Consider the following 26,350-nt stretch of genomic DNA (forward strand, 5'->3'; position numbering starts at 1 on the left):
GGACGCGAGCGGTATCATATCTCGCGATAATCAGTCCGTTTATCTATTTTTTTTATTTCGCTGCTGCTGCTGCTGCTGGCCACGCGAGAAATTGCGTAAGACCAGTGGCTCAAAAGCGCGACCGACCTTACACACCTATTATATATAGCATATACGTACGTATATACGTACGCGAGCGGAATAGGAATCACCGCCTGCTAATTCGCCCGTTAATAGCTCGCAGATTTTTTCCTTTTTCGAAAAACTGATCGCCGTCGACTGCGTATACACGGCGCATTGTTACACGATGAAAAGTCGCGCAACATGTGTTAACGCGCACACACGCCAATAATCGCAGCAACGGCAGCTTGTGTGTGTACGTACGTATGCATACTTACACGCGATGACGGCCCGATGATTGGTCTCGGTTCATTTTTTTTCCTCTTTTCTCGCTTGACGTAAATGATGTCCGCGTTCGCGCGAGCGGCGTGTAAATCATCAGAGCAAAGATTCTCTCTCGCGGAGCAGTGCAATTGTCGCTCGCGCGGGCAAGTCTAAAAAAAGCAAAATATTAGCCGGCTTTCAATCATCGTTATACAGCCGTTCGGAAAACGAATGCGTACTATATACAGTCGAGAGATATCCCAAGAAGTTACGACTACGAGATAATCGCAGTTGTCGAAAAGTCTCGGGCTCGCGCTGCGCACGAAATCAGCGATCGCGCGAGTCGTTACTTTTCTGTTATTCAACTATGCGTCAAAGTTGGAGCGCGCGTCGCGTCCAACTTTTTTTCAGCCATCCCCTAGTTCGCGGCTCAATTAGCTCGAGCGTTAATGAGCGCAAAGTTTCCCAATTTTTCTCATCTCTGTTTTTGAACCGATTTCCGCGCCTCCGACGCACGGGGCTATGATCAACGTATACGTACACACGGATAAAGTCAATGAAATACAAAAAACGTCAATCTCAGCTATAAGTCGATCGGTATTTACAGTCTTATCTTGAATCTTTAAATATCCGAGGCGAGCTGGCGCCTCGATTCGTGTTTTCGATAAAACGTTGAGCACACGAACACACACCCGAATATCTTACAGCGGCGAAGATCTCTCGAAGATTATCCTCGTTTTCTCACGAGGTGAACTACTATACCCGCGCACGATTGACGCACGCACGCATTACACACGCGATTCGTGTGTTTACAAAAAAGCTCGAGATCAGCGCGCAGAAGCGTACGCTTCAAAAGTCGCTAATGAAAGTACAATGTCGATGCGTGTAGAGGACGAATTTGGTCACTACGTGTCGTACAGCAGAGAGAGAATATGGCAATCATCGCGGTCGTTGAATCTCGCGGTGTGGCGAGTATTAATGTACGTGTGCAGCAGCAGCTATATAGCCCGTGGCACTCATCGGCAGTTAAAACATCGATGCATATACACGGCTTGCACAAAAGTGCCCATCGGCGTATTATAAAGCTCGATGGTGGCTGATGATGATGATGATAATGATAGGTGCGTGGGAGTATATTATACGGCGTGCATAACAGCAGCAGCCACACAAGTTGCGCTGCTACGGTACACGCGTTGATATATACACACAGTCGGTATATCTGTATATCAGGTTGTATCGAACTTGCTACATTACACGCGCGGGGAAACTCATCGAGGCTTCGTATAATATACACAGAGAGCTCTATATGGCACGGGGCATCTGCTGAAATGCGATTTACTCCTCTATGGGTAGAGATTATAGCCGTGCGCACTCCGTATAGAGTATATAGAGTAGTCGGAGAGCTGCTTCGCACGCACATATTATAGTAGTCTAGTAGTCTAGCGGAGTCGTTATAAGCTCGAGCGGCGTCTTGAAGGTCCAAGTCGTGCGTCAATGTGTGTGTATGCAGCTTATATAGTATAGATTATACGGGGCCCCTTACAACGTCGCAGTTGCACTTCTCTCTCTCTATGCGCTCGCTATAAAATATATATCGCGCATAGCAGTCCAAGTCTCTGTTTGTCTCGGGTAAGCGGCAGCGGTGGTGGCTGCTGCTATATAACGGTGGGGGTTGCGCTGCACACGTAAAGCTCGCGAGCAGCTACGATGGTCTATCGATCCTTTTATATGCGCGGACGAAGGGGGTTGCCGCTGCTGCTGCATATTGCACGGCGCGGCGCGCGTTCGGCGACACCGTACACACACATGTACATGACTCTATGGTAGTGCTTTCATACGCTTGCGCAACGCAAAGCTCGTGCCGCCGTGCGCAGTGCACACACACACACAACACAGCGTTGTATAAGGCAGGCAGCGCTTTTGCCACCACCACCACCACCACCGTCAGCGGGAGAGAACGTGACGCCGCCGCCGCTGCTCTGCTGGAACTCTCTGGCCAGCAGCGGGACTCGCGAAGGTATATAGCCCGCTGGCTGGCAGCCCTTCGCGTCGCAGTCGGCCCGGGAGCCTCCGAGCGAGTAGACCATCGCTGCAGCCAGCAGCAACCCCAGCGACGCGCTAAACACTGGACGGACACTGCGTCCCGCAACTGCTGCTGCTGCAGGCAGCGCACACACGTACCACCCTCGCGCCGCGTCCAACAACATACACACACACACGCACACACGCTCTTAGACACGAACTCTCTTTTTACTCTCTCGCTGGCACGACTCACACATGCTCTCTCGCTAGACACCACTCGCAGCTCGAACGTCCGATAAATAAGTATATACGCGGCCGGTCGCTTCTTGTGCACAGCTTGCAAGCTCGACTGGCGAAACAGTGAAAACAGGATCAAAAGTGCAGCAGCGCCGATGTTGAGTCGTCGTAGTCGTCGTCTTTGTCCCCGTAGTCACCAGTAGAGAGTCTCGTAGACCTTAAAAAAAAAAAAATTTCCGCACACGGGTAAGAAGCTTTTTTTTTTTCAAAAAAAAAGCTCAGCGACGACGATAAAGTGCTGGTGCCGCGCGAGTCGGGAGTAATAATTAGCAGCGGCAGCCATGCGGAGGCTGTGCCTTACCAAGAGCCACAACATCGTCGTCGTCGTCGTCAACGACAAGGACTGCAGCGACCAGAGCGGCTGCAGCTGGTGCACTGGCCCACCACTACTGCTACTCTGGAGGAGGAAAGCTGCTGCTCGTCGCTGTCGCTGCTGGCCCGCTGCCGCCGCTGCAGCCCGCGAAGCTTCGGCGGTGGCGGCGTCGAAGGATCGTCATTGTCGTCGTCGGCACGAAGAGGAGACGACGGCAGCGACGACAGCGGTAATCGTGCCAGCAGCTGGAGCGGCGTAGGATATTATGCGCCCGGGGGGGCCCGAGGCGGCGAGAGCCCCGGCGCCCGGGGCCGCTTCTTCGACGACGAGGCCGAAGCCACCCTCTCAGCATCGCAGCATCCCGTCGACATGCAGTTTCAAGCACCTCGCTCGGTTTCCACCTCCTCGTCGTCGTCGTCGTCTTTTTTACTCGTCGTCAAGTACTACTCGTCCGAACGATTTCCCTATAATCGTAACTACTATTGTGCCAAAGAAGCAGCATCAGTCAAATCGGAGCAGTCAACCAAAGGAGGAGCAGCAGCAGCATCGTCGAGTGAGTATAATACATCGCATAACGATCTGTTTTTATTATAATAATAAAAAGCCTGCACACGTCAACAACGAGACGAGATAGTATTTTCGCACGCATATAATATAATGTAGAGTACGCGGATCCACGCGGTGGTGGTGGCGGCACGTATCTCTTACTCTCTGGTTCTCTCCCTCGCTCTCTCTCTCTCTCTCGCCATGCACATATATAACAATAAATATACTCGCGCCTGGCACGTACACGCGCGCTCGCTCGCTTGCCTCTTGCTTGCAAGCAGCAGCGGTAGCAGCAAAAGCAGTGTGCCTCTCTTTCTCTGTGCTGCAGCCTGTGAGCGCGCCGAAGAAAAAGTAATTAGAGCGAGAGCCTGCGAGCTACACTTCTGTCTTTGCAGCCTCTCTCTCTTTCTACGTCGGTATATACGTGTGTGTGTGTGTGTGTGTGCAAACGCGTTAGAAGTAGTATATAGGCACACACGTAGGGGGGGCCAAGTGTATGTATGTATACACGTACATATATAGAGCGAGAGGCTGCAGCAGCAGCACAGGAAGGTTTTGCGCGCGCGCGCGCTTACTCGCTCGCGCCCACCCACGCACACACAAGCTCGCGCTCTACTACTTGTGTGCACTATATAGAGAGAATCTCTCTCTCCCTTGCAACGCTGCTATACTGTTGCTGCTGCTGCTGATGCTGCTGCGGGAACGAAGAAGTAGCGCACACGCACGATTCTTCATCGTCATCCTTTTAACCTCCTAGATGTACTTCTTCTTCTTCTTGCTTGCTCGCTTCGCGCGCATTGCAGCCACGCAGCGTACACACGAATGTATATATAGCTGAGCGAGTAGTAGAGTATGGTATATATATGAAATCCAAAGAGTCGCAATGTCATCATCGCGTGCGAAACAAGTCCATTCGACGCCTATACCTATAAGCTTCGTGCGCTCTGACGTATTATCCACTTCTCCACCGCGCACCACTCCATGCGTCTTCATCGCGATCATCAGCGGCCTTCCAGCGGATCTTATTTATAATCTTTCGCGCGTCGCGTCGAGGCTCTGTGCAGCGCATCGATCTCGTGCGAGCTTGCACGCCAGACAGAGACGTGTATTATATATATACGTGGTACTCGACCACGGCTGCTGCTGCTGCTGCTGCTCTAGCTCTAGCTCTAGCTCGCGAGATCGTTGTCATTAGAGCCCGCGCAACAGAAGCAGCAGCTTGCATGCCTGTATAGTAAAGCTCGCGCAGTGCCGCCGTAACTGCTGCCGCCGCCGCCGCCTCCACTGACGACGACACGACACGACACTCGAAGCTGCTTCTCGGGGGCGTCTAATTAGCCCGTTCGGTTACACACTTACACAGCGCAGCTCGAAGCCGCGTGCCAGCAGCAGCAGCAGCATCACAGAGGGAGAGCCTCGCTGCTGCTGGGCAAAAAAGCTCGTTAACTGGCGAGCTTTTAAAAAATTACCAGCCATCGTTTTTGCCGCATAGCTCGAGCGCGCCTCGGAGCTTACGTACGTAGGTACGATATATAACGCGTGCAAGCGCAAAAGGGATAAGGAAAAGCTCGATCGTGGCGCGCAAGCTCCATGCTCTATCCTATATATATATCTAGCTCTCGTATACTCGAATTGCTTCGTGTCACACTTTAAACCACGCATATGGCCGACGTATATGCACCGCGTAATATATAATACATATAATGCCGCGTAATGTGTGCAGAGAGCCAAAGGTAGCTGTACTCGAGCTTTAACTTGTACGTACAGCTACGGTACGTACGTACATTCATAATAGTACGGAAGGAGCCGGGGAGAGCTTGCGAGCTTGGGTAGAGGCGCCCGTGCGCCGCCCGCTACAGAGAGAGAGAGAGAGAGAGTTAGTGAGTGAGAGACCGACGAGGGAAGGAGCAAATATTTAACATCAAACAATGAGGATGAGAGGATGTTCAGCCGTATAAATAGCAGCACACGGACGAGCTTTTGTGTATTATATAAGGCATACGTCCCAAAAACCGGTGGTGCTAGTGTGTCGCTTTAAGCCCGCATGCACACCGAGACACTTGCACGCACGGTCGCGGCTGCCGCTGCTGCTGCTGCGAATGAGAAAATTAAAAAAAAAAAAAAACGAGAAAAAAACCGAGAGCTAGCAGCAAAAAGCCATGCGTTATGTAGTACTTTCTATATATATTGCGGCTCAGTAATCCGAATCCCTGCGCGTATCGCATACCTGCACCTATATATAAAAAATATATAAAGAAAAAAAATATGTATCGGCTTCGTTCTCGACTATATAGCAGTAGCAGCAGCGTATCGCATAGACAAAAATATCCTTGCAAGCGCGCAGAGCTTGCGTTCGGTCGAAAAAAAGCTCCATGGCACACGTATATACTATATACATTGGGCTAAAAGAGAGAGAAACACAGCCATTGAAAGGCACGAGGCGAGCTGCTCGCTTTCATCTCTCACTTATACAGGCTCTTTCTCTCTCTCTCTCTCACTCTCGCATTTGCGTACGGGCGCGTGGATATATATATTTTTTTTTTTATTTTTTTTTATCTCTCCTGCAGTCGTACACAGCAGCAGAGTAGCAGCAGCAGCCAGCCAGCGCGGCGCAGCAGCTGATAAAGTCGACGCGTTTTCTCGAGGGGCTGCAGTGCTCACGAGCAATACACAACTGCTGCTGCTGCTGCTGCAGAGAGAAAGAGAGAGAGAGAGATCGGAGTATTGTAATGGAAATAACTCGCTTTTGCCTCCCCCTACCCCCCAGACGCGCGCAGAGTAGTACTGCACGAGGCTTCGCCGGACGTGAAATTCCAATTTTGCACGCGCGTAAAAACATGTAAAAAATGTGCTTTTTATCATCGCCCAGTAAGAGTAGTAGTAGAAGTCCCCGTGCCAACACTGCGCTTTTTTTTTCGTACGTACACATGCACATGCATTATACATACAATGGTCGCCTGTGTGTGGGTGTGTGTACGAGCTTGCGCGACGAATAATCGCTCGCCTCTCGGTTATATATACGTTGCGCGCGATTCGATACATTTCAAGTGCTGCTGCTGCTGCTGCAGCAATACACGGCGTATACATATTGATACGTATACTATACAACAGCATATATATAGATGAACTGCGCCGATTTAATATCGAGGGCGATAACGAGTTCCGCTTCGCACGCGACGACGACGACGACGACAATGTGGCGAGTCGAATAAAGCTCGCCGGTGACTAAAAAACAATAACAACAACGACGAAAAACAATATATACCGTACACGATACACTATACGCGGACGCGTTAAAATGCAGGCGAGCTTTTAATAAGTTGACGTTCTTGGGTGACAGATCCAGAACTCGGAGCGGAATCGAGTTGCAGCAGGCACTCGTTATAACTCGGTGACTCTGCGAGAGAGAAAGACAGAGAGAAAGTCAGAGAAAAGGAGCGAGAATCGATTTGATGAACTTTGGCAGACCTACTTTGCCATTAGTTTTCGGTTTATTTCAATTGCTTTATTTTTTCTTCCTCTCGCCATTCTCTCTCTCTCTCTCTCTCTCTTTCACTCAATTATTGCCATTCCAGTTAGTACGTATAGGCCGCCGTCGTCGTCGTCCTCCGAACTTGGTTCTTTCCACTGGCGAACTTTTGAATAGCTCCGTAAATGAAGCGATTTCATAGGCAATATCTACATGTACGTGAGCTTGCAGCAGCAGCAGCAGCTGAGTAGGGGAAAGAGGGTGTAGGGGTGGTATAGGAGAGCTGCTCTCATTGTTGTACTCCTAATTTCGTCCTCGAAACGATTGGCCTCTCTCTCTCTCACAGCGCACGAGAGCTGCTGCCATCGAGTGTACACGTACACATATATATATAATAATAATAATAACGGAGGCTCGACTTTTAGCCGCGTTTATTTTCTTCTGTATTGGTGGTGCTCGGAGGCTGCGGCTACAATAACAGCATGAAAATTGGATGTATGTATTGTATATACGAGTGACCCCACGGGCCCGTGTGTGTGTGTGTGTGTGTACGAGCGCGGTCGAAACTACACATAATTACCGCCACTATACAGCGTCGCCGCGTGCTCGAAAGCTGCACTGCACCGCGCACCGCACTGTCCTCTGCAGCGCGTCCAGATAGACGCAGAGCGAGCGAGAGAGAGAGAGGCCTAAAGGACCGAGAGAGAGAGAGAACGACGCGAACGTGCGCTGTATAACGTATAGAGCTCGTCGTACGAAGCATCCCCCGGAGAGTGACTCGGTCGATTCGATTGATCGCGGCTCTCGTCGCTGTGTATATATATGTACTCGACAACAGGCCGCATATCTACTGCTGCTCGTCACCTATATATATAGCGGAGAAAGAGAGAGAGACGATACAGACTGCAGTAGAGCTGAGAGAGAGAGAGACTCGAAAGAGCGTAACAGGTGCGCCATATTCGCGTAAGCTCGACCTCTCGCGTTCGACTTTCTTCTCACTCTCCCGTGCCACACTCGCGCGCAGGTATATGCGGAGTTAATTTTTCGTGTATACAGCATATCCGAGTGCAAATATTATATAGCACGGTAATGGACAGCGAGACCACGAGGTATAGGGGCTGGTGTTATCGCGCACGGCTCGCGTCAATAATCGAGTATTATATACGTATCGATATGCGGCGTGGGGGAGAGCTGAGAAGGAGGAGGAGGAGGAGGGCAGCTCGACCGCGGAAATGTCAGCCGCACACGTATTAGCGCGCGTTTATGAATGGCCGTGTGCGGCGTACAGCTGCACCTCGAATGTGGATCGGTTAACCGGCGGCACCCCCCCAGCGCTCGTTCGAGCTTTTATCCGGTTATAACGGAATATTGAAGCTCGATACAGTTTGCTCTCGACCTAGATGATAATGGGAGTAAAATTTTTATCATCGCTAATCGTGCATTTTTAACATCAACAGGATCCAAGGAACATCAGCGACAACAGCGGGCCTCGTCATGGACGAGCAGCAGGAGAGGCTCGACGGCCTGGCACCTACTACTGGTCCTGCTGCTGCTGCAATGGGCCTGCGCCCCGGCCAATCCGCAATCGGTCTCGAGCGGCGGCGGCGGCGGCTCCAGCAAGTACAGCACGCGCCAGGTGCACACGCGCTACGGCCAGCTGCGCGGCACCGTGTCCCGCGCGGCGGACTCCAGGTCGAGCCAGGTCGAGGTCTATCTCGGCGTGCCCTACGCCACGCCGCCGCTCGGGGCGCTGCGCTTCATGCCCCCCGTCACGCCCTCGCCCTGGCGCGGCATTCGGCTGGCGGACGCCTATCCGCCTGCCTGTCCGCAGCTGCCGCCGAGGCCGGGGCCCGACACGCCGCGACAGTACGCCCGCTATCTGGAGCGGCTCGGCCCGATGCTGGCCAACCAGAGCGAGGACTGCCTCTACCTGAATCTGTACGTGCCGGTGAGGCCCGCCCAGCCGGCCCAGCAGCAGCACCAGCAACAGCAGGCGAGCGCCGGTTCGTCTCATCACGGTGAGTGATCGTTCACATATATATATGCTCAGCAACTTCTCTCATCGACTGCAGCTTTGTTTACATGACGTATATGGCGCTTGTATGCGCAATCGATACCCGAGCTCGTGCTGCAGGATGTGCGCATTAATTACACGTGTGAGTATGGGTGAGTGTGTGTATGAGCACGAATGTCAAGGTCAGCACAAGTCACAAAGCACGGCGCACCAGTGGTACACGAGCTTTTGCGGCTTGGGATAGCTACTGGCAAATAAAAACATACTCTACTAAATGTAAAATGTCGGCTAGCGGAGGGAAAAAGAAAGAGAAAAAGAAATAAAGAGAGAAAAAAAATTAGACTTCGTTTCGTACTTTACGTGCAAATGCGAAACGCGTACCGTGTTTACACGTTATAATTGCGATGCATCGCTGTTTGTCGCGTGCTTTATCTCTTTCTCAGTCCCACCGCTGCTGCTACATAGCTACTAGCTACCACCACCACCGCCACTACCGCTACTGCTGCTGTATTTAATTAACCCGCGTGGCGACTTTTGTACAAGCCGCAATTTCGAGCTTTTGCGAGCCGGAGCTTGCAAGCTCGATGAGACGAGCCCGTGTGTGAACACACACGGAAAAGTGTGTCTCTGTGTGCGCGTGTGATGTATCGTTCTCGCGCCTACACGTACACACACAAGCACACATCCAGTAGTGCGCGGGCGCATAAATTTGAATTACGAAATTTCGCGCAGTAATAAGATTTATTGTTCGGGACTTTTGTCGAGGCATACATTACCACCACCCCCGTCGGCGTTATAAGCATTTTGTGAAATGTGAGAATATTACAAAGATATAAATGCGCCCGTGCCACGCCGCCACCGCTGTACTGCCTACTTTTTTTCTTTTATTTCTTTTCTTTTTTTTAGACATGCAGCTAGTACAATTTAATAAGGTAGTAGGTGCCTGGTAGTAGCAGCAGCAACAGCAGCAGCAGAAAGAACAGAAAGAGAGAGAGAGAATAATTCTTACAGCCAGAAGAGAAGGCGAGCTTTATAAGTCATGTGAAACATTTGTAATGAAATTATATACATGTACTCGACGAGAAAGGCGTATTATATAGTAAACTCGTGCACTTATATTTTCGCTCTCGCCCTTCTTCTCCTGCCATGTAGTGCTAATTTAATATGCAAGTTATTCGCTGCTAGCTCTGGAAAACTTTTCAGCTCCTCGTCGGAATTTTCGGCGAGCTGCTGCTGCTGCTGCTACGTACTCGGGTTGAGCAACTATTATAATACAGAAAAGAGCGAGAGAGAGAGAGGCAAGCAAAGCTGCAGCAGGCTTTTATTACGTAATAATTATCACGTACACTCGCGCGCGCGCGCGGAGGGCAGCAACTGCAACGATTCAGCCGGAATGAATTTGCTTACTGTATACTATACGTAATATTGCACTGCCCTCGTCGATTGTGCTCGCCCCACCGCCTCATTGTTTTTTGTGTGCGTGCGCGAAAGCTCCCCAAAAAAGCTCGCGCGTCGATACTGCATCTCTCTCTCTCTCTCTCTGCGCACTCGTTTCCGCGCTGTATAAGCAAGGAATAATTAACAAATTGTTCCCATACGCCGAGCCGAGCTGCGAACAAAACAATGAGCGCGATGATGTTTATGCAGTCAAATATAAGGACGCGCGCCTTCATTTATACCCTCGACAAAAGTTTCGCGCGCGAGCGAGAGATAGAGAGTCTCTCGTTAAATATATTTGCATGTTTGCGCGCTCGAGGAAGAGGAGGAGGAGAAAAAAAATTGACGTCGCAGCTCTTGCAGTCTCACGCGTTTCCGTGAATGTGTGCAAGCGCGAATGTGTATATAAATGTGTGTGTGTGCGAGTGTGTGTGTGTTGGCAGCCTCGTGCGCTGCTGCTAGCTTGCTCGCCGCCACCGCCGCCGCATCTCGTAACACAACTCAAGAGCTGTACACATCTATATGTATATACGAAGAATGTAGACCGGAATGCGCACACGCCCCATTTCGAAGTGTCAGAGAGTCCCGGGGCGATATCGCACACACGTACACACACACTCGCGAGCGCAAACTGAGTCACATGCTGCTAGCTGCACAACTCTCGATCTCCGTACCTATATATATAATATATATATATATGTCTGTCTGTGTGTATGTGTCTGTCTACATATAACCGAGTGTGCGATAAGATTTTCACGCTAAATAGAGCAGGTTCCCCTTTGGCAGTTATATGTACGCGGTAGCGAAAGAGCTGCTGCTGCTACTACTGCGGCTGCGGCTGCGAGAAAGGACGACTCCGATATTATGATGTACGCGACGTGCTCCACATTTTACGCTCACCACCGCATGAAAATTGTAACACGTAGCGACGTAAGTTTATAATGTAATATGTATGTCTGCCGCGCAGACGGATAGTTTACTATCTTGTGTAAGCGAGAATTTGTAAAATTAAGACAAGAATAAGAAGAGCTGGGGAAGCATCGCTCACGAAAACAACAGACACGCTCGTGTGACTTCAATTCCGTAGTGCATTGCAGTGAGAGTTAATCGAAGCTCGTTTTCCGCCAGATGACTGGCTGTGGCCCACGAACCGGGAAAATAATAATAATAATGATCAAAATTTATATATTATATGAGTACCGGGGGGGCCCAGTCGATCGAAAGGAGAGCGAGTCATTTGAATATCTGCAAGCACCGCGGGAGTGAGGTGACGCCGTGTCGCTGCTACACGGCTGGATTCGTCTTGAAGGAGATGAAATTCGCTTACTGGAAGAGATAGAGCGAGGAGGAAGGAGAAGAAGAAGAAGAAGAGGAGCTTGCACAAAACGAAGATTATGACAATGTGCGCCCTGGGCGAATTGACCCGTTGCAGGAGTAGTGGTGCATACACAGAGACAGAATCCTGTGTCTCTATCGGCAAGTCCGTGCGGTGCAGTTACGTTACGGTTTACTATCTAGCAGTAGTATATACGTACGCTTGCGGAAAAGGCGGGCACATTTTATTTAGGTTAAAAGGGTCAATTTTTGCTCTCTCAAAGTACATACATACATATACAGAGCTTGCGGAGCTTAAAACGCGAATACATATTTTCGGGATCGTTCGATCGATGTCCGCATACATACACGCTCGCGAGCTAACGACAACGACAACAACAACAATATATAATGCAGGTGGAATCTCTTATATATCGCGTAAACAATGGTCGCAAGCTCGCGCGTACTTTTTTTTTTTTTATAATAGCGAGCGATGGATATATCTATATTTTATGCGCGTTGTTTGTTGGCAGGGAGCGGCGCGGCGGGCCAGGATCTGCTGCCAGCGCTGCTGCTCATTCACGGCGACTCGTATTCTTGGGGCAGCGGAAATCCGCTGGACGGAACCGCCTTGGCAGCTCACGGCAGGCTCATCGTTGTATCCATCAACTTTCGCCTCGGCCTCTTAGGTAAGCCACCATCTACCACTACCACCGCGGGCTATGCATATAGAGATAGATAAGATAGATGGAAGATACCGAAAAAGTCTTCGAGGCAACGACGACGAGCCTCTCTTTTGTCTTCCGGCATGAAAATCTTTTCTTTCTCAAGACGTGCTTCATTCTTATTCCGCCTCATTTTCCTAATTATATCCTTACGTCACGCGCGGCCCGCGACATATATTACATGGAAATGTTCTTCCGTCGAGCTTTTTTAATTTTACCCCCACGGCTCGAGTGTGTTTTTCTCTCTCTCTCTCTCTCTTTCTCGGCATCGATCAGAGTGCATTAGCGATAATTTGTAGCAAAAGATTGCTGCTGCTGCACTCGAGGAAAACTCGAGCCAGTTAATCACCGAGACATTCATAAAATGTCCATATAAAACGAGAGCGCGCTCAGAGCTGCTCTCGCATTCGATATGCTAAAGTTGTTTTTTCTCCCTTCCGAGTAAATTAAAATGCCCGAAGAGAGCCGCCGCCGTCGTAGCTATGCTGGCTAAAGACGCGCGCACGCGACTACGACGTCGTGGCCAAGTTTACTGCACGTATTTACAGAGTCGCCAGCCAATGGTCAATTACTGCCAGCTTTGAGAGAGAAAGAGAGAGGAGTTGTCGGTCAGAGTAAAAAAGAAAAGAGAGAAAAAAAAATCTCTCTCGGCTTCGGAGCTCTCTCTCTCTCTCTATGAAAAAAAAATTCTGCGAGCGTTAATTTTCGCTACTATATATATATACGGCGATGCGCGCGCGGAAACACTCGTGCAGTGGGCGAAGCGCGAGCCAGAGCCTCGATATATGCATCGTTGCACGGGGATGCATACGTATAGAGCAATTGCATATAGTATATATATACGAGGCTTGGGCGCGCGCGACTCAAGTGTGTACTAATGGGCTCTTGATCTGTAAAAAATCGAGTAAGATAAAAGAGGCTGCAGCTGCAGTTTTCTCTCTCGCTCTCTCCCCAGTGCATCATTCGCCCCAAGATAAAGTGGGCACTAGCTAGCCCACTCATTTTGCCTTCTATATACTCACGTACAGAGCGCACACGTATGGGTATAACGCTGCAGCTTCAATGTATTTACATGCAAGTATAAAGCTGTATGTGTGTGTGTGTGCATACATCCCTTACTGATTCTTTTCTCTTCCTTTTTCTTTCTTTCTTTTTTTCTCTTTCTTTTCTCTTTTCTCTTTTTCTTTTTTTTTTTTTTTTTAACTCACGCCCGAGTACGAGGGAACGAATCAGATCCTTTCTTGAATAGAAAACGATTTTTATACCAAAGTTTTTCCTACAAACATTCCACAGAGAGAGAGAGAGAGCGAACGAAAGCTCGGGGTAGAGCGTAACACACGGACTTTTTAAATTATTTTATCGTAATCATTTTTGCAAATAGATCATTGTTTTCACAAAGAGAAAACTTGCGAATCCTTGATTTACCGGGAAAATTTTTTTTCGCGCGCGCGCGCGCTTATCACCATGAAGAATGTCTTGCTCGCACTTTTTTATTCTCGTTACGAGGCTCGTTGTTACAAAATAGAAAAAAAAACGCGTACTTCAACAATATTTGAATAGTATATCGATAGCCAAATGAACGAAAACTTGTGTGATATGTAATAAAAACTTTATTTGATACAGAAGCAAAAAAAGGGTACGGCTTCTGTCCCATTTTCCTCCGAGGAAAAATCCGAAATAGCACTAGTCGAGAGAAAAAAAAGCTCGATCTTTTTATCAGTCTTGGAAAATATGATTTATAATAGTCTGTAATGCTCGTAACAAGGAAGAGAGAGTAAAAAAAAAAAGAAGAATCCCGTTCTTTGCTACGGTCGAAGATATAAGCGCGTAGAGCGAGTTTGCGAGTTGTGTGCCGTGTTTTTTTTTTATTCTCCTAACTCCTGTTAGCGTCGGCCGTGTCGGGGGGCCGGGTGTACAACTTAGTTGCGTGAAACTTACACACTTGTACGAGAGAGTTGCAGTTATATAGGCGCGGAGGGACGAGAGGGAGGAGGAGGAGGCGAGTGAATTGCTGAAGCAGCAATCGCAGCATTTCCTTTTGACATGAATGATCAGTTTTGCAATTTCACGTCTCTTTCACTCTGAAATAGAAGTCGCTCTCCCTCTCTGCCTCTTTTTCTCCCTCCTTCTTCTTCTTCTACTTCTTCTTGTCTATTTTTTTTTGCTTTTTCGTTACAAAAAAGTCATTCATCTGCAGCGGCAGCAGCAGCAGCCTCGACTCTTGCATTTTCTTTTCATCCCTCGCTCTCCTATACACACACATATATATATATATATTTACGTACATAAAGTGTATCATTTTTCTAAGGGAACGAGAAAAAAAAAAGAAAAGAAAGAAACGAGAGCTTGCAAGCTCGCGAGCGGTGCGCAGGAGGTTCGAGTAACAGCTGTAGGGCGCATCAGTGCGCAGCCAACGAATCCTTAATTATTCAATATGCACTTTATTCTCATCAATGAGCGGTGGGGGCCGGCCGGGGGTCGTCGCTCTCCCTTACTTTCTCGCTCGCTCTCTGCTGAATGAGTTCTCGAGCTTTGGCGTATCGCATACACACACACACGTGTAATACATATAACACCTAACGTCAAAAGAAGCGAGCGAACGAGTCTCGTGTGTGCCCGACACCGAGAGCAGCGTCGGAACGAGGAGAGAAAGAAGCAAAAAAAAGAAGCATAAAGAAAAGAAAGTGTATAAAAAGCAGTGCAGCAGCAGCAGTCCAGCGGTGTGCTTTTGACGAGCGTGGCTGTGAGGTCATCGCGCGCGGCTCGCTTCTCTTTTTGCGCGATGTGTGTTGTCTCTCATCTCTTAGTTTGCATGATAATCAGCGCTCTTAATCGTTACGTGAATAATTTATCGTTCGATTAAACTTGCCTTTTACATATACGCGTGCGGGCACGAGAAGAGATCGACACGCGGGAGCTTGAGCTTGCGAGAGCTTGAGCCGAGCTTATCCGGCTGCTGCTGCTGCCTGTCTATAAACAAACACACACGCACACACGAATAGCATTTTCATCTCTCGAGCTTTTCTCCGCTTCTTTTTCTCTTTCTCGTTATTATACGCGCGACGCGCTAGCTTCGACCTTTCGAGTTTTCTTTTTTTAAATAAAGAACTTAGGTATGCATGAGCACTCGTATATAGTACAACTCGTGTACTCGCGTACCACGTGTGTATGTGTGCGCGCTCGATAAGGGATCCGCATAGAGCTCGAATCGACTCGCTATTACGTACGCGTGTATTTTTGTCCCTTCGACTCTGCCCTGTGTATACGCAGCCATTATAAAATGTGCTTTTCCCTAATGGCCGGGTTCTCAGATATTATCTCCTGTTTCTTGCTTCTTTTTCCGCTTCCTTTTTTCGCTCTCCGATCATCTGGCCGATTTATATATTATGCGCCAACGCGCGGCGAAAAAAATCGATATATCGCGTCGCGCATATAACGTATACACACTCGCGACGAGCTAGCTGATCCTGTACTTTTCTTATTTCGCTATTAGCGTTGTTTCGCTCGCCTCGACTCCGAGAGCTTTGGCTGCGCTGGCAGCAGCTGAATATCGATGTCGGAATAATGTCGATGCAAATCTTGCCCGAGCTCTGCTTTGGAAAAAAAATGAGGTGTTTTTTTTTTCTGGCCCTCGACGGGTGTAAAAAAGTTTTCTCGTGCTCGCAGGCGAGCCACTAATTCCATCGCAGGTGTGTGATATTGTGTATTTTTTAAATTGAATTTTTCTTAGTTAGCTAGTTAACTAATAAAAACTGAGCGAGTAACTAGTGATAATCGTAGTTAGTAAGAAAATGTAAGGATTAAAACTTCAAAATTTGTTTGCATTGTAATAAGATTTATCGTAATCAAATAGGTGTCATATTTGAATATGAGCTTTTTGATTTCATCAAAAGATGGAGTGTTGTGAACTCGCAAGTGGCAAAAAAATTCCCGAAACGTATATAAGGTGATCTTTAAAATTGTTTGGTCAGGGGTCCTTTTTCGTGTATTTTGACTACTTCTTGTTTATTTTCTTCTCCATTATTCCTCTATTTTTGAAGCGAGAGCGAATCCCGCTATTTATAAGCGAGTCGCGAGCCCGAGCGCAAATAGCTCTCCTTGTATCGGTGCTAATGAATTTCGAAGCGTCGCGCCGAGGACAATTGAAAATTGCGTTAATCCACAGGAGAGCAAGAGAAAGAGAGAGAGAGAAGATGAGCAATGTTATATAGCACACCGTACAGAGAGAGAGAGATAGAGACAGAAAAGCCCGAGTGATAAAGAGGAAACTTTACTCGTGCAGCTATATACAGAGAGAGAGAGATATAAGTACACGTACGCGCTTCTGGGAAACAAGTTGCTCGGCGCAGCTTCTTGGTACAACTGCGGCACACATCCTCCTTAAGGAGAATATGTGCCGTCGCTGCACGCCATACATTACGTATGCGCCTGAGTGTGTTTTCGAGACTCGCAGCTGCAATCCTCGCGAAATGAGTTTTAATTATGAGGCCACTTATGTTCGACTATAGTTAATGGGATGCACGCCCGGTATAGCTATAACGTGATATATTTAGGCTCGAGTGGTTCTTTTTCTCCATTTTTGAAATTTTTTTATACTTATTTCGCGCTCGGACACCCGCAAATGGAAAATTAGCATATTTGATGAATCCAAGGGATTCGTCGGGCAGAGATTAAAAAACGATCTCCCTCGCGCGCACACACACGCGCGTATACGTATATAGATAACGTATAGGTGTAGGGATGGGCCGCTGCGCACCAACTGCAACGCGCGCCGCTTTCTCACTTTGATATTTGACTTTGGGATTGTCTCTCTCTCTCTCTCTCGTATAATCCGCTTAAATGAAGCGGCTGCTGCTGCTAGTGCACCTATACAGAGGGCAAACGAGAAGAGGCAAAGAAAAACTCTGTATAATATAGGTCGAAAATAGAAAAATCTTGCCGCGGCTCTTTAGGGAGTCGTCGGCATGCGCGCATTGTGAAAGAGAGATCGAGTCATTTTTTTTTCTTTTTTCACCCTCCTCCTCTTACTTCCCTTTTTATTTCATTCGCCCAGGCGGCTCGCTCTACACATATAGCTGCTGCTGCTGCTCGCTTTTGGCAATGCCGTCGTCGTCGTAATTAAGCTCGAAAGCCCCGGCCATCGTCGTCTCGTTTTCTCCGGGGCGCACAAACGTGCAGCAGCAGCGAGCGAATTGATGAAAAATGTGCGATTCGAGATTTTGTCGCTAGCTCTCTCGTGCACGGACGCGTGCAGCAGCGAGTGGTATCGCGTGACGCAGCAGCAACTCTCGATACGTATATCCTCCGCGCGTTAAAATATTGATTTTACATAAATCGCAGCGGCGGCAGCAGCAGCCTCGTGGAATCCTCGTGTTACCCGCCCGTGCGCGCGCTCGGATGATCGCGGATAGATATCGCGCGATATCTATTCGTATACCGTATATATACGATAGCGATTGCGGAGCAAAGTTGCGCACAGATGGCCGCTCGCATATTTCCGCGCAATTTTTTTTTTTTTTTTTATACACGATGACTTTTACGTATCAATAATAATAATTGCGTATTTGTTTGTCATGCTCGGCAGGATTCCTGAAGACGAGCACAAAGAGCAGCGCCCAAGGTAACTACGGCCTGATGGATCTGGTCGCGGGCGTGCACTGGCTGCGCGAGAACCTGCCGGCCTTCGGCGGCGACTCGAATCGCTTGACCCTCATGGGTCACGGCACCGGGGCGGCCCTCGCCAATTTCCTCGCCGTTTCGCCCATGGCTAAAGGTATGTACAACCAATATATATACAGCCAGACTCGCAAGCTCTCTTGCAAGCTCTCTCTCGGTGTAGCTCGCAAGTAGACTTTGGCTTTAACGCGTTTCCGAAGCAGCGGCATCGCTCTATGCTACGTACTATGTATGTGTGTCTGTGTGTGTGTATGTGTGTGTGATGGCGCGCTGCTACACCAGCAAATCCCGTACGTATTATTGGATTATCGCGGAAAGCTCGAGCGCGCACGGCGTCGCCTTGCAATTAGAGCTTGCGCAGCAGCAGTGCAGCCTGCCTGCCTGCCTGCCTGCCTCTACGGATATATAATGCACACACGTACACGTACATGTACACATCGCACGGCATGCAGCTGTATACGTACTCATGCGCTTGCAACTTGCAACTCTCTCTCTCGTCTGTATGTGTGTTTGAGCGCATAGTAGGTGCGAGTATCGATCGGCGATTTTTCTCCTATTCCTCTGCAGCATAGCATGCATGGCTCTATACAGATCTAACAGCGCTATACTTTTGGGTCGAGAAAGAGCCATTTTCTCGGTTTTTAATCCTCTGTCGGGCTGGGTAATCGCAAGGACACGCGAAGGTGCGGTATTGTACGACGCCTCTCTTAATGCACAGCGTGTACATACATACGTGTACTTCGTGCGCCTCCGCCGAGCATTATGTACACGCGCGGGACGACGACGACGACGAGTTTCTAAGGCGCGTGACACACGCGCGACGTGCCGTACCACCAGCAGCAACAGCAGCAACAGCACAGATCCTTAACAAGCTCGACGTCGGCGGCTTGCACGAGAGCTAGCTAGCGCGGAGTAAAGTGCGCCCCGTATACATACCACCCTAGCTGCTGCTGCCTCTGCATCTCGCATGCATACATACTCCCACACACATGTGCAGAGCGTGTACACGATGATGGCCTGGATTGCCGCCGCCGCCGCGCCGGCCCGGCCATTTCGCTAACGAACCTGTGCCCGCGAGGAAAATGCACTATACCCACCTACCTACTCTCTCCCGCGCTCGCTGCAGCTGCGGCTTACACTGTCACTCGCGAGCCTATGCACACACACCCACACGTATTCTATACACGAACGGAGCACGGATTTTTCTTTCTTTATTTATGTACGTCTCTATCCTCTGTAGCTCACGGCTTCTCGTCGTCGTCTTCTCCTCCTTTCGTTCTCTTTCTTTTTTCTTCCTCCTCTTCTTCTTATTTCGGGATCTGTGCAGCGTGAAGCGTTTTCGCTTCGAAACCGAGCCCCCTGTACACCTCCCCCGTTGCCCACCCGCTCGTCTCTCTCTCTCTCTCGACGAGAGAAAGTATATTAGACACGTATAACGTGGCCTATGGATACACCACGAGATGTACATGGAAAGCACGACGATGTATATATGCAGCAGCGGAGCTTGCGAACTCTTCTTTTTCCTTCTTTTTTTTTTTTTTTTTACCTTTGAGTGCTCTGCCGCATGCCCATTCTCTTATTTTTTTCCCCTCTCTCTATCTACCTACCTACCAACCTACCTACAGCTATGTACTACGCTACGTGTGCGGTTTTTTGTTGCTCGACAAAAAAATATTCGAAAAATCCGACTGACGTTTCTCGGTTGCCGTATATATACACGCGGTACGTAACGTAACGTAACTGCGTGAATGCGGATAATGCTATAAAAGGCCTATTTGCTCGTTTATAAGCGACGACGACTACGTACGGTACATAGTGTACGTACTGCGTGCGTATTTCAAATATTTTCCGCGCATTCAAATTTTTTTCCTTCTTTTTTTTTTTGCTTTCGTTGTTTTGTTTTGTTTTGTCGCGAATAAAAAGTTCCAAAAAGAGAGGAACTGACTGGGATTTTTTGTTTAAAATAAAAAATAAAAAAAGGGAGGAGCGTAAGATCGAAAAAAAGGCGCGGTAAACGATGAACCCAAAAAATAAAGAGAAGAAGGAAAAAGGAAAAATTCGAGGCCCTCCCGCGATGCTGCTGCTGCTTTTCGCACTCTTTCGAGTCCTCGCGCGGAAAGAGATGATATCGAATAACGTTTATGCGGCTCCCGAAACGACGACGACGACGGCATATAGCCTTGTCAGATACACTCTTTGATTGTATCCTCTCTCGCGAGCGCGCTTATATGGATCTCTCGTTGTGTGTCGGCGAGCTCCGCAGCAGCAGCAGCCCGAAGATGCATGGCCTAGCTAAGCGCCGTCACACATACCGAAACGTACGTAACGATTTTTCGAAACTCGACACTCGCGTGCTCTATATCATTTTTTTCTCTCTCTCCTTTTTTTGCCTTTCTACTTCTTCTTCTTCTTCTTCTTCTCGCAGTCGGCTGTGGCTGTGCTCGCCTGTGTGTTTTTTTCCGAAAACCGCGAATTTCTTCGAGCGTGCGCTACATACAGAGAGGAGCTGCAGCTATGTGTATACGAGAGCCTCGGCAGAGGTTTTATTTAATGCAACACATTGTTCGTAAAGCCAAAGCTGCACACGGAGTAGTTGCCGCTGCCGCCATGCGCATGTTTGAAACCGCTTAAGCTGCTGCTGCTGCTGCGCGCGGAGAGGAGCAGCCTCCGGGCAAACAACAAACTCTACGTTTCTCAGTTTCCTATCTGTATATTTTATGATACGCTCTCGCTCTCGCGTTCCTAAGAGAATTCCCGATGACGCGCAGTCGCGTATATAATCCACCGACTCTCGGCTGTACGTATAGTCAATTTTGATTTTTTCTTATCTTTCGTCGTCGTCGTCGTTTGCAGAACTGGTGGACCGAGTGGTGCTGCTGGGCGGCTCGGCCCTGTCACCGTGGGCGGTGCAGCGCGAGCCGCTGCAGGTGAAGCGACGCGTCGCCGAGCAGCTGGACTGCGGCGCTGCGGACCCCGAGGCCGAGGACATCGCCGCCTGTCTCCGGGCCAAGAGCACCGAGGAGCTGCTCGGGGTGAAGCTCGACGTGCCGCGCTTCACCTCGGGCTTCGCGCCCTTCGTCGACGGCGCCATTCTGCCCGCCTCGCTGCCCACTAATCCGGTGAGTTTTAAACATAACGAAAAAAGCAAAACTAGTTTGTAAGGCGGGGGGTGGGGAATGCTATTGCGCGTGCTACTTAATTGAAGTTTCTCGCTGGGTAATGGTAGTTGGCCCAAACTATATATATATAGAAGCCAATCGTAATATGCAAATGTGCGTGTGCTTGCTTGTGTTCGCAGAATTTCCATCCGACCGTGTCGTCGTCGGGCTTGATGCCGTTGATGCCGGGCTCGGGCTCCGAGTTGGCCAACTTCGGCGGCCGCGACGTCCTCATGGGTCTGACGAGCGACGAAGCCTGGCTCGAACTTACCGAGCAGGACCTCGAGGTAAGCTGCTACACATGCATATTGATGAGCTAGATCCCGATTATTAATAATTTTCATCGTCGTCGTCGTACAAGAACGGACTGAACGAGACCCGACGCGACCGTATCCTGCGCACCTACGTGCGCAACACCTATCGCTACCACCTGCACGAGATCTACTCGACGCTGCGCAACGAGTACACGGACTGGGAGCGCGGCGAGCCCAATCCGCTGGCCATCTGCGAGGGTCTGCTGGCGCTGCTGGGCGACGGCCAGGTCGCGGCGCCTCTGCTGAGGTTGGCGCTGCTGCACTCGGCCAGCGGCGGACGCGGCTACTTTCTGCACTTCCAGCCGGGCGACAGGCCCAGTCTGCGGGGCGAGGAGCTGCCTTTCTTCATGGGTCTGCCGCTGGTGCGGGCCGACGCCAATTACAGCCTGGCCGACGAGGCTCTCTCGCGTCTGCTCGTCCACTATCTGGCCAACTTTGTCCGACGGGGGTGAGTTTGATGAAATTATGACAATTTTATTCTCGATCTCGAGCTTGTCAATTTATATAACTCGCACGTATCGTCTTTCAGCGATCCGAACGGAGCCGCGACCGCGTCCTCGTCCTCGGTGACGTCGTCCGGCTCGTCGGGCTCGTCCTGGGCCTCCTCGGCCGACCTCGGCGTCTCCAGTCCGCCCTTCTGGGACTCGTACGACTCGATCAATCAGCTGTATCTCGAGGCGGGCCGCGACACCGGCATGCGCTCCCACTACCGGGGCCACAAGATGAGCCTCTGGCTGAATCTGCTGCCGCAGCTGCACAGGCCCGGCTACGAGGTCAGCATGCGCCACCACCACATGGCCGAGAGCCCGAGTCTGTACGAGGGCGCCGTGAGGCCCCAGTCGATGGCCATGCCCATACCGGCTCCGCCGCTGCCCATGCCCTACCCGACGGAGCCGAGCCTGTCGAACGTGCCCGGTGGCTCTGGTAACGCTGGTGGTGGGGGTGGGCCGATTGGGGTGACCGCCTCGACCCAGGCCTCCGGTACGGATTGTACGCCCAACGCGAGCAGCAGCAGCAGTACCGTTGTAACCAGCACCACGACTCCAAGGTAACGAGAGATTCGATCGAGTGATGTCGATGAGAGGATGTGATTTCTATGTAACTGGAATGTTTTGGTTTTTGCAGCAATATGCCACACCTGAATCTGGGCCCCGGACCGAACAATTTGCTGCGCAAGTTGGCCTCGAGTCACTATCAGAGCTACATCACTGCCTTGACGGTCACCATAGCCGTAGGCGTCTTCCTGCTACTGCTCAACATCCTCATTTTCGCCGGCATCTATCACAAGCGAGACAAGAACAGATCGGCGGCGGCTCAAGCGACCCACGCGGTACTTAACAATTACACGATAAATCTCGGCTCGATCGCAAAAATGGCCAACGTTTCATTGTAAAATTTCATTCATATATAATCGCAGTGCTCGATGGGAAATCTGTCGGACAAGAAGAAGGAGGACCTGCTGGAGATCGGCTGCTCGGACGGGGTCATGTCGGTGGGCTCGATGTCGAGCAAACTCGGCATGGCCGCCGGCAGTCAGGCGAGCAAGCGCAGCCTCTCGACCTTCGTCATGACGGACTCGCAGTCGGACAGCAGCAGTCCCGTCTCCTCGACCACCCACCACCATCATCTCCAGCACCTGCAGCAGCAACAGCAGCAGCACCACCTCAAGGGCAGCGGCAGCAAGTTCCTCGACGAGCTCGACCACCACATGCAGCTGCAGGACTACGAGCGGGCCTACTACGTGAGGGCCGGACCGGCCAGTTCGAGTCCGCCTTCGCGACACCGTCACAATCGCACCCCGTCGCCCTGCGTCGACGCCACCATGGCTGCGGTCGGCTGCGAGCTCGACGACGATCTGCCGGAGCCGCCGCCCCCGCCCAAGTCGCCGGCGCCCCGCGAGGGTATGCTCTGTCCGGGTATACTGCGCCAGCCGGGCACGCCGGGCAGCGCCAAGAAACGAGTGCAGATACAGGAGATCTCCGTTTGAGACGACCACTAGCACTTGACGACCTTTTCTATCTTATATATATAAAAAAAAAAAAAAATATATATTGTATACGCGGATCGCTCCGTATACGACGGACCGTTCGACACTGCCATTTATTACTTACTTACTTACTTATCGTAGACGTACCCGAGACTTGCGGAGAATTATAACGAGTGCAATCAAACTTACGTGTGTGTAATCCAAGGTCGAGCAGCTCCTTTTCAACCTGCGAGTTTTCCCCGACGAAGCTGCTGACGACGTTGACGACGACGATCCTGTTGTGCCAATTCGCGACGCGATTTTCGCCCGAGCTCTTTCATTTCTCACCGACTTAATGATGTCCTTTTTGCCAAACTAGTTTTACAAAAGGTATTAAAATGAGAATTAGGTTATTTTTGTCGCGATCACGAGTTATGCCAAATAAAAGAAAAAAACAATAATAAAAACATTGTAACGCGACACTATTTCCAAAACTTACTTACACTTATATACTATTAGGTATCGAGCGTAAAAACTTACCGAATTTATTTAGATGGATAAAAAAAACGACGATAATTGATGAAACATAAGAGAATTTCAAAGATTTCAAACTAGGTTTTAAGGGTGTTTACCAATGGATTTAATCGCAGAGAAAATCATAACGAAACTATACTGATTTTTTTACTCGAGCATTGAATTCCTCGAATAGTTCCATAATTGCTGATTATATATGGATGATCGCCGATAAGCCTCGACGATAATTATTATTATATAGATTATTAACGAATAGTTTGTTACTCATTTTCAAAGTTTCCAATATATTATATTATCAGAGTTAAACGATTTTTTAAATATACAAAAGTTGACTATTGTTCTAAACATTTCTATTTTCTTTTGGGAAAAGAAAACACAGACACGTGTGTGTGTATGTATACAAGAGAGTGCCAAATAAAATGAAAGAAAATCAACGATACACGAATGAAAAGCAAAGAAATAAGCCTCGACGTATGTGTGTGAGCGTTTGGGGGATGCAGACAATGCAAATAACTACTAAAGACGGAATGGAATATACTTAAGGATTAATTATGCAATGATTGAAACAAAACAAAAAAAAAATACAGAGCTATTTATGCACGAAAATAAACGGGATTGAATTGGGCAATTGAGATGAGGTTGCGAGTAATGTAAAACGAAAAAAAAAAATAACCACGGGGATATTTTTTGTGTGACGCGTAAAGTCGATCGCAGACACTTTAATGGCAATTTACGCAAGGAATTGAATTTTAAATAGGAAAACAATTTGTGATCGCAATTATAGTTTAGGACGCCGAATTTCGAGTGATTTGATTGTAAAACGAGGAACGAACTAACGAACGAAACGAACGAAGACGCGCGGAAAGATCGAGAGGCGGTGATTGTAAAAGAATCTCGACACATTGTCTTATATATACGCGCGAGATGCATCGACACACACTCCTGTACACTATATACGTTTTATCATTATGAATATACAAGTAATGCATCTTTTAAAAAGCTCAGGTGACTAAAACATAAAATGACAGGGAAAATTTTGAGCCTGATGTGCGCTTAATACGTATTTACAAAAAAAAAAGCCTTTCGTACTGGAAAAACAATTAGTGTGTATACTACTGGAGATGCTCTGGTCGAAAATGAAAATCGAAATTCAACAACGCAGTATTTGCTTCTTTACTACTAATAATGGAATCGAAAATTATTATAATAAACGAAAAACGAAAAATAAAAAAAACTAATACGTAAGCGCAGTAAAACGCACAAAGTGAGCGTGAGTGTACGTGTACATATAGAATTACCAAAAAAAAAAAAAAATATTAACTGCTATTTGTAGGTGTATAGGCAATCGACTAGACGTATACGTAGCTGTTTGTGAAAGATATCGAGCATCTCCAGAGGCCCATCATCGTTTATTATTATTAAAATATACACGTATATACACATCGAGAGTCCAAAGTTCCACCGACGAGCGAAGCATATACAGAGCAATGCGCGTTATGTAAAAGTTGCAATTTTTTCGCAGCTACACGAATGAAAGAGAGAGAAAAAGAGAGAGACGAGTTGTATGTAGTGTTTCGTTGAAAAAGTTGCGTGCAAAAATACAAAAAAAAAGACATCGTAGAAATGCTTGCGATTCAGGATGTGTGTGAAGCTACACAACGAGCCTCTGCGCATATGACTTACCTTATAATACTCGTTATGAAAAAAAAAAAAAAAAAAAAAAAAGAAAGAAACAAGCTGGCACGGTTGAGTGCAAAACCAGATATACAGTTCCAGTTACGCAACCGTCTCTTTATGAAAAAAAAATATCGTAACATGTATAGATACATTATTAAAATCGGAACGGGGAAACATTGAAACAAAAAACAATTGCTACCGAACGAAGGAAAGGGAGGATGTAAACAGCAACAGCACGTATTTTACAATTAATGGCGTATGCATATAATATTTATGTGTGTAATATGGCGCGCGTCTATAAAAAAAAAATCGATGTTTTTTCGGGAAAAAATAAACCGTTGGAATTTGTTTTCAATTGAATGTATGTATAATGAATAAAAAAACTATTAAACGACGAATATAATGCAACACAAACAAGAAAAAAAAAAATAAAAATACAAATCTCAAGAATATTATATATTTCTCGAAACGTAGCGTATAAATATTATATAAATATATTATATGAAATATATTTCATTGATTAGG

The 26,350-nt window shown here is 48.4% G+C and overlaps 1 protein-coding gene across 1 annotated transcript; it reads left to right on the top strand.

The window, feature by feature from the left end:
* Positions 1-3,163: 3,163 nt before the first annotated feature.
* On the top strand, positions 3,164-25,873 carry LOC106658441 (neuroligin-1-like). Its single transcript, XM_014380419.2, has 11 exons — positions 3,164-3,548; positions 8,485-8,501; positions 8,628-9,028; positions 12,309-12,464; positions 18,085-18,273; positions 21,030-21,295; positions 21,475-21,621; positions 21,696-22,096; positions 22,178-22,696; positions 22,774-22,978; positions 23,066-25,873. Exons 1-11 carry the CDS (start codon positions 3,261-3,263, stop codon positions 23,633-23,635), a joined length of 3,159 nt encoding a protein of 1,052 aa, XP_014235905.1. The 5' UTR covers positions 3,164-3,260; the 3' UTR covers positions 23,636-25,873.
* Positions 25,874-26,350: the final 477 nt, after the last annotated feature.

Source organism: Trichogramma pretiosum, unplaced genomic scaffold (assembly GCF_000599845.2).
Source record: "Trichogramma pretiosum strain Unisexual culture from Peru unplaced genomic scaffold, Tpre_2.0 scaffold114, whole genome shotgun sequence".
Lineage (NCBI taxonomy): Eukaryota > Metazoa > Arthropoda > Insecta > Hymenoptera > Trichogrammatidae > Trichogramma > Trichogramma pretiosum.

Excerpts from the sequence above, each read along its gene's own strand:
- LOC106658441 (XM_014380419.2), top strand. The coding sequence starts at position 3,261 with ATGCGCCCGGGGGGGCCCGAGGCGGCGAGAGCCCCGGCGCCCGGGGCC. Across the intron at positions 18,274-21,029 it reads CGTTTCGCCCATGGCTAAAG|AACTGGTGGACCGAGTGGTG; the intron begins GTATGTACAACC and ends CGTCGTTTGCAG. Across the intron at positions 22,097-22,177 it reads GCCAACTTTGTCCGACGGGG|CGATCCGAACGGAGCCGCGA; the intron begins GTGAGTTTGATG and ends ATCGTCTTTCAG.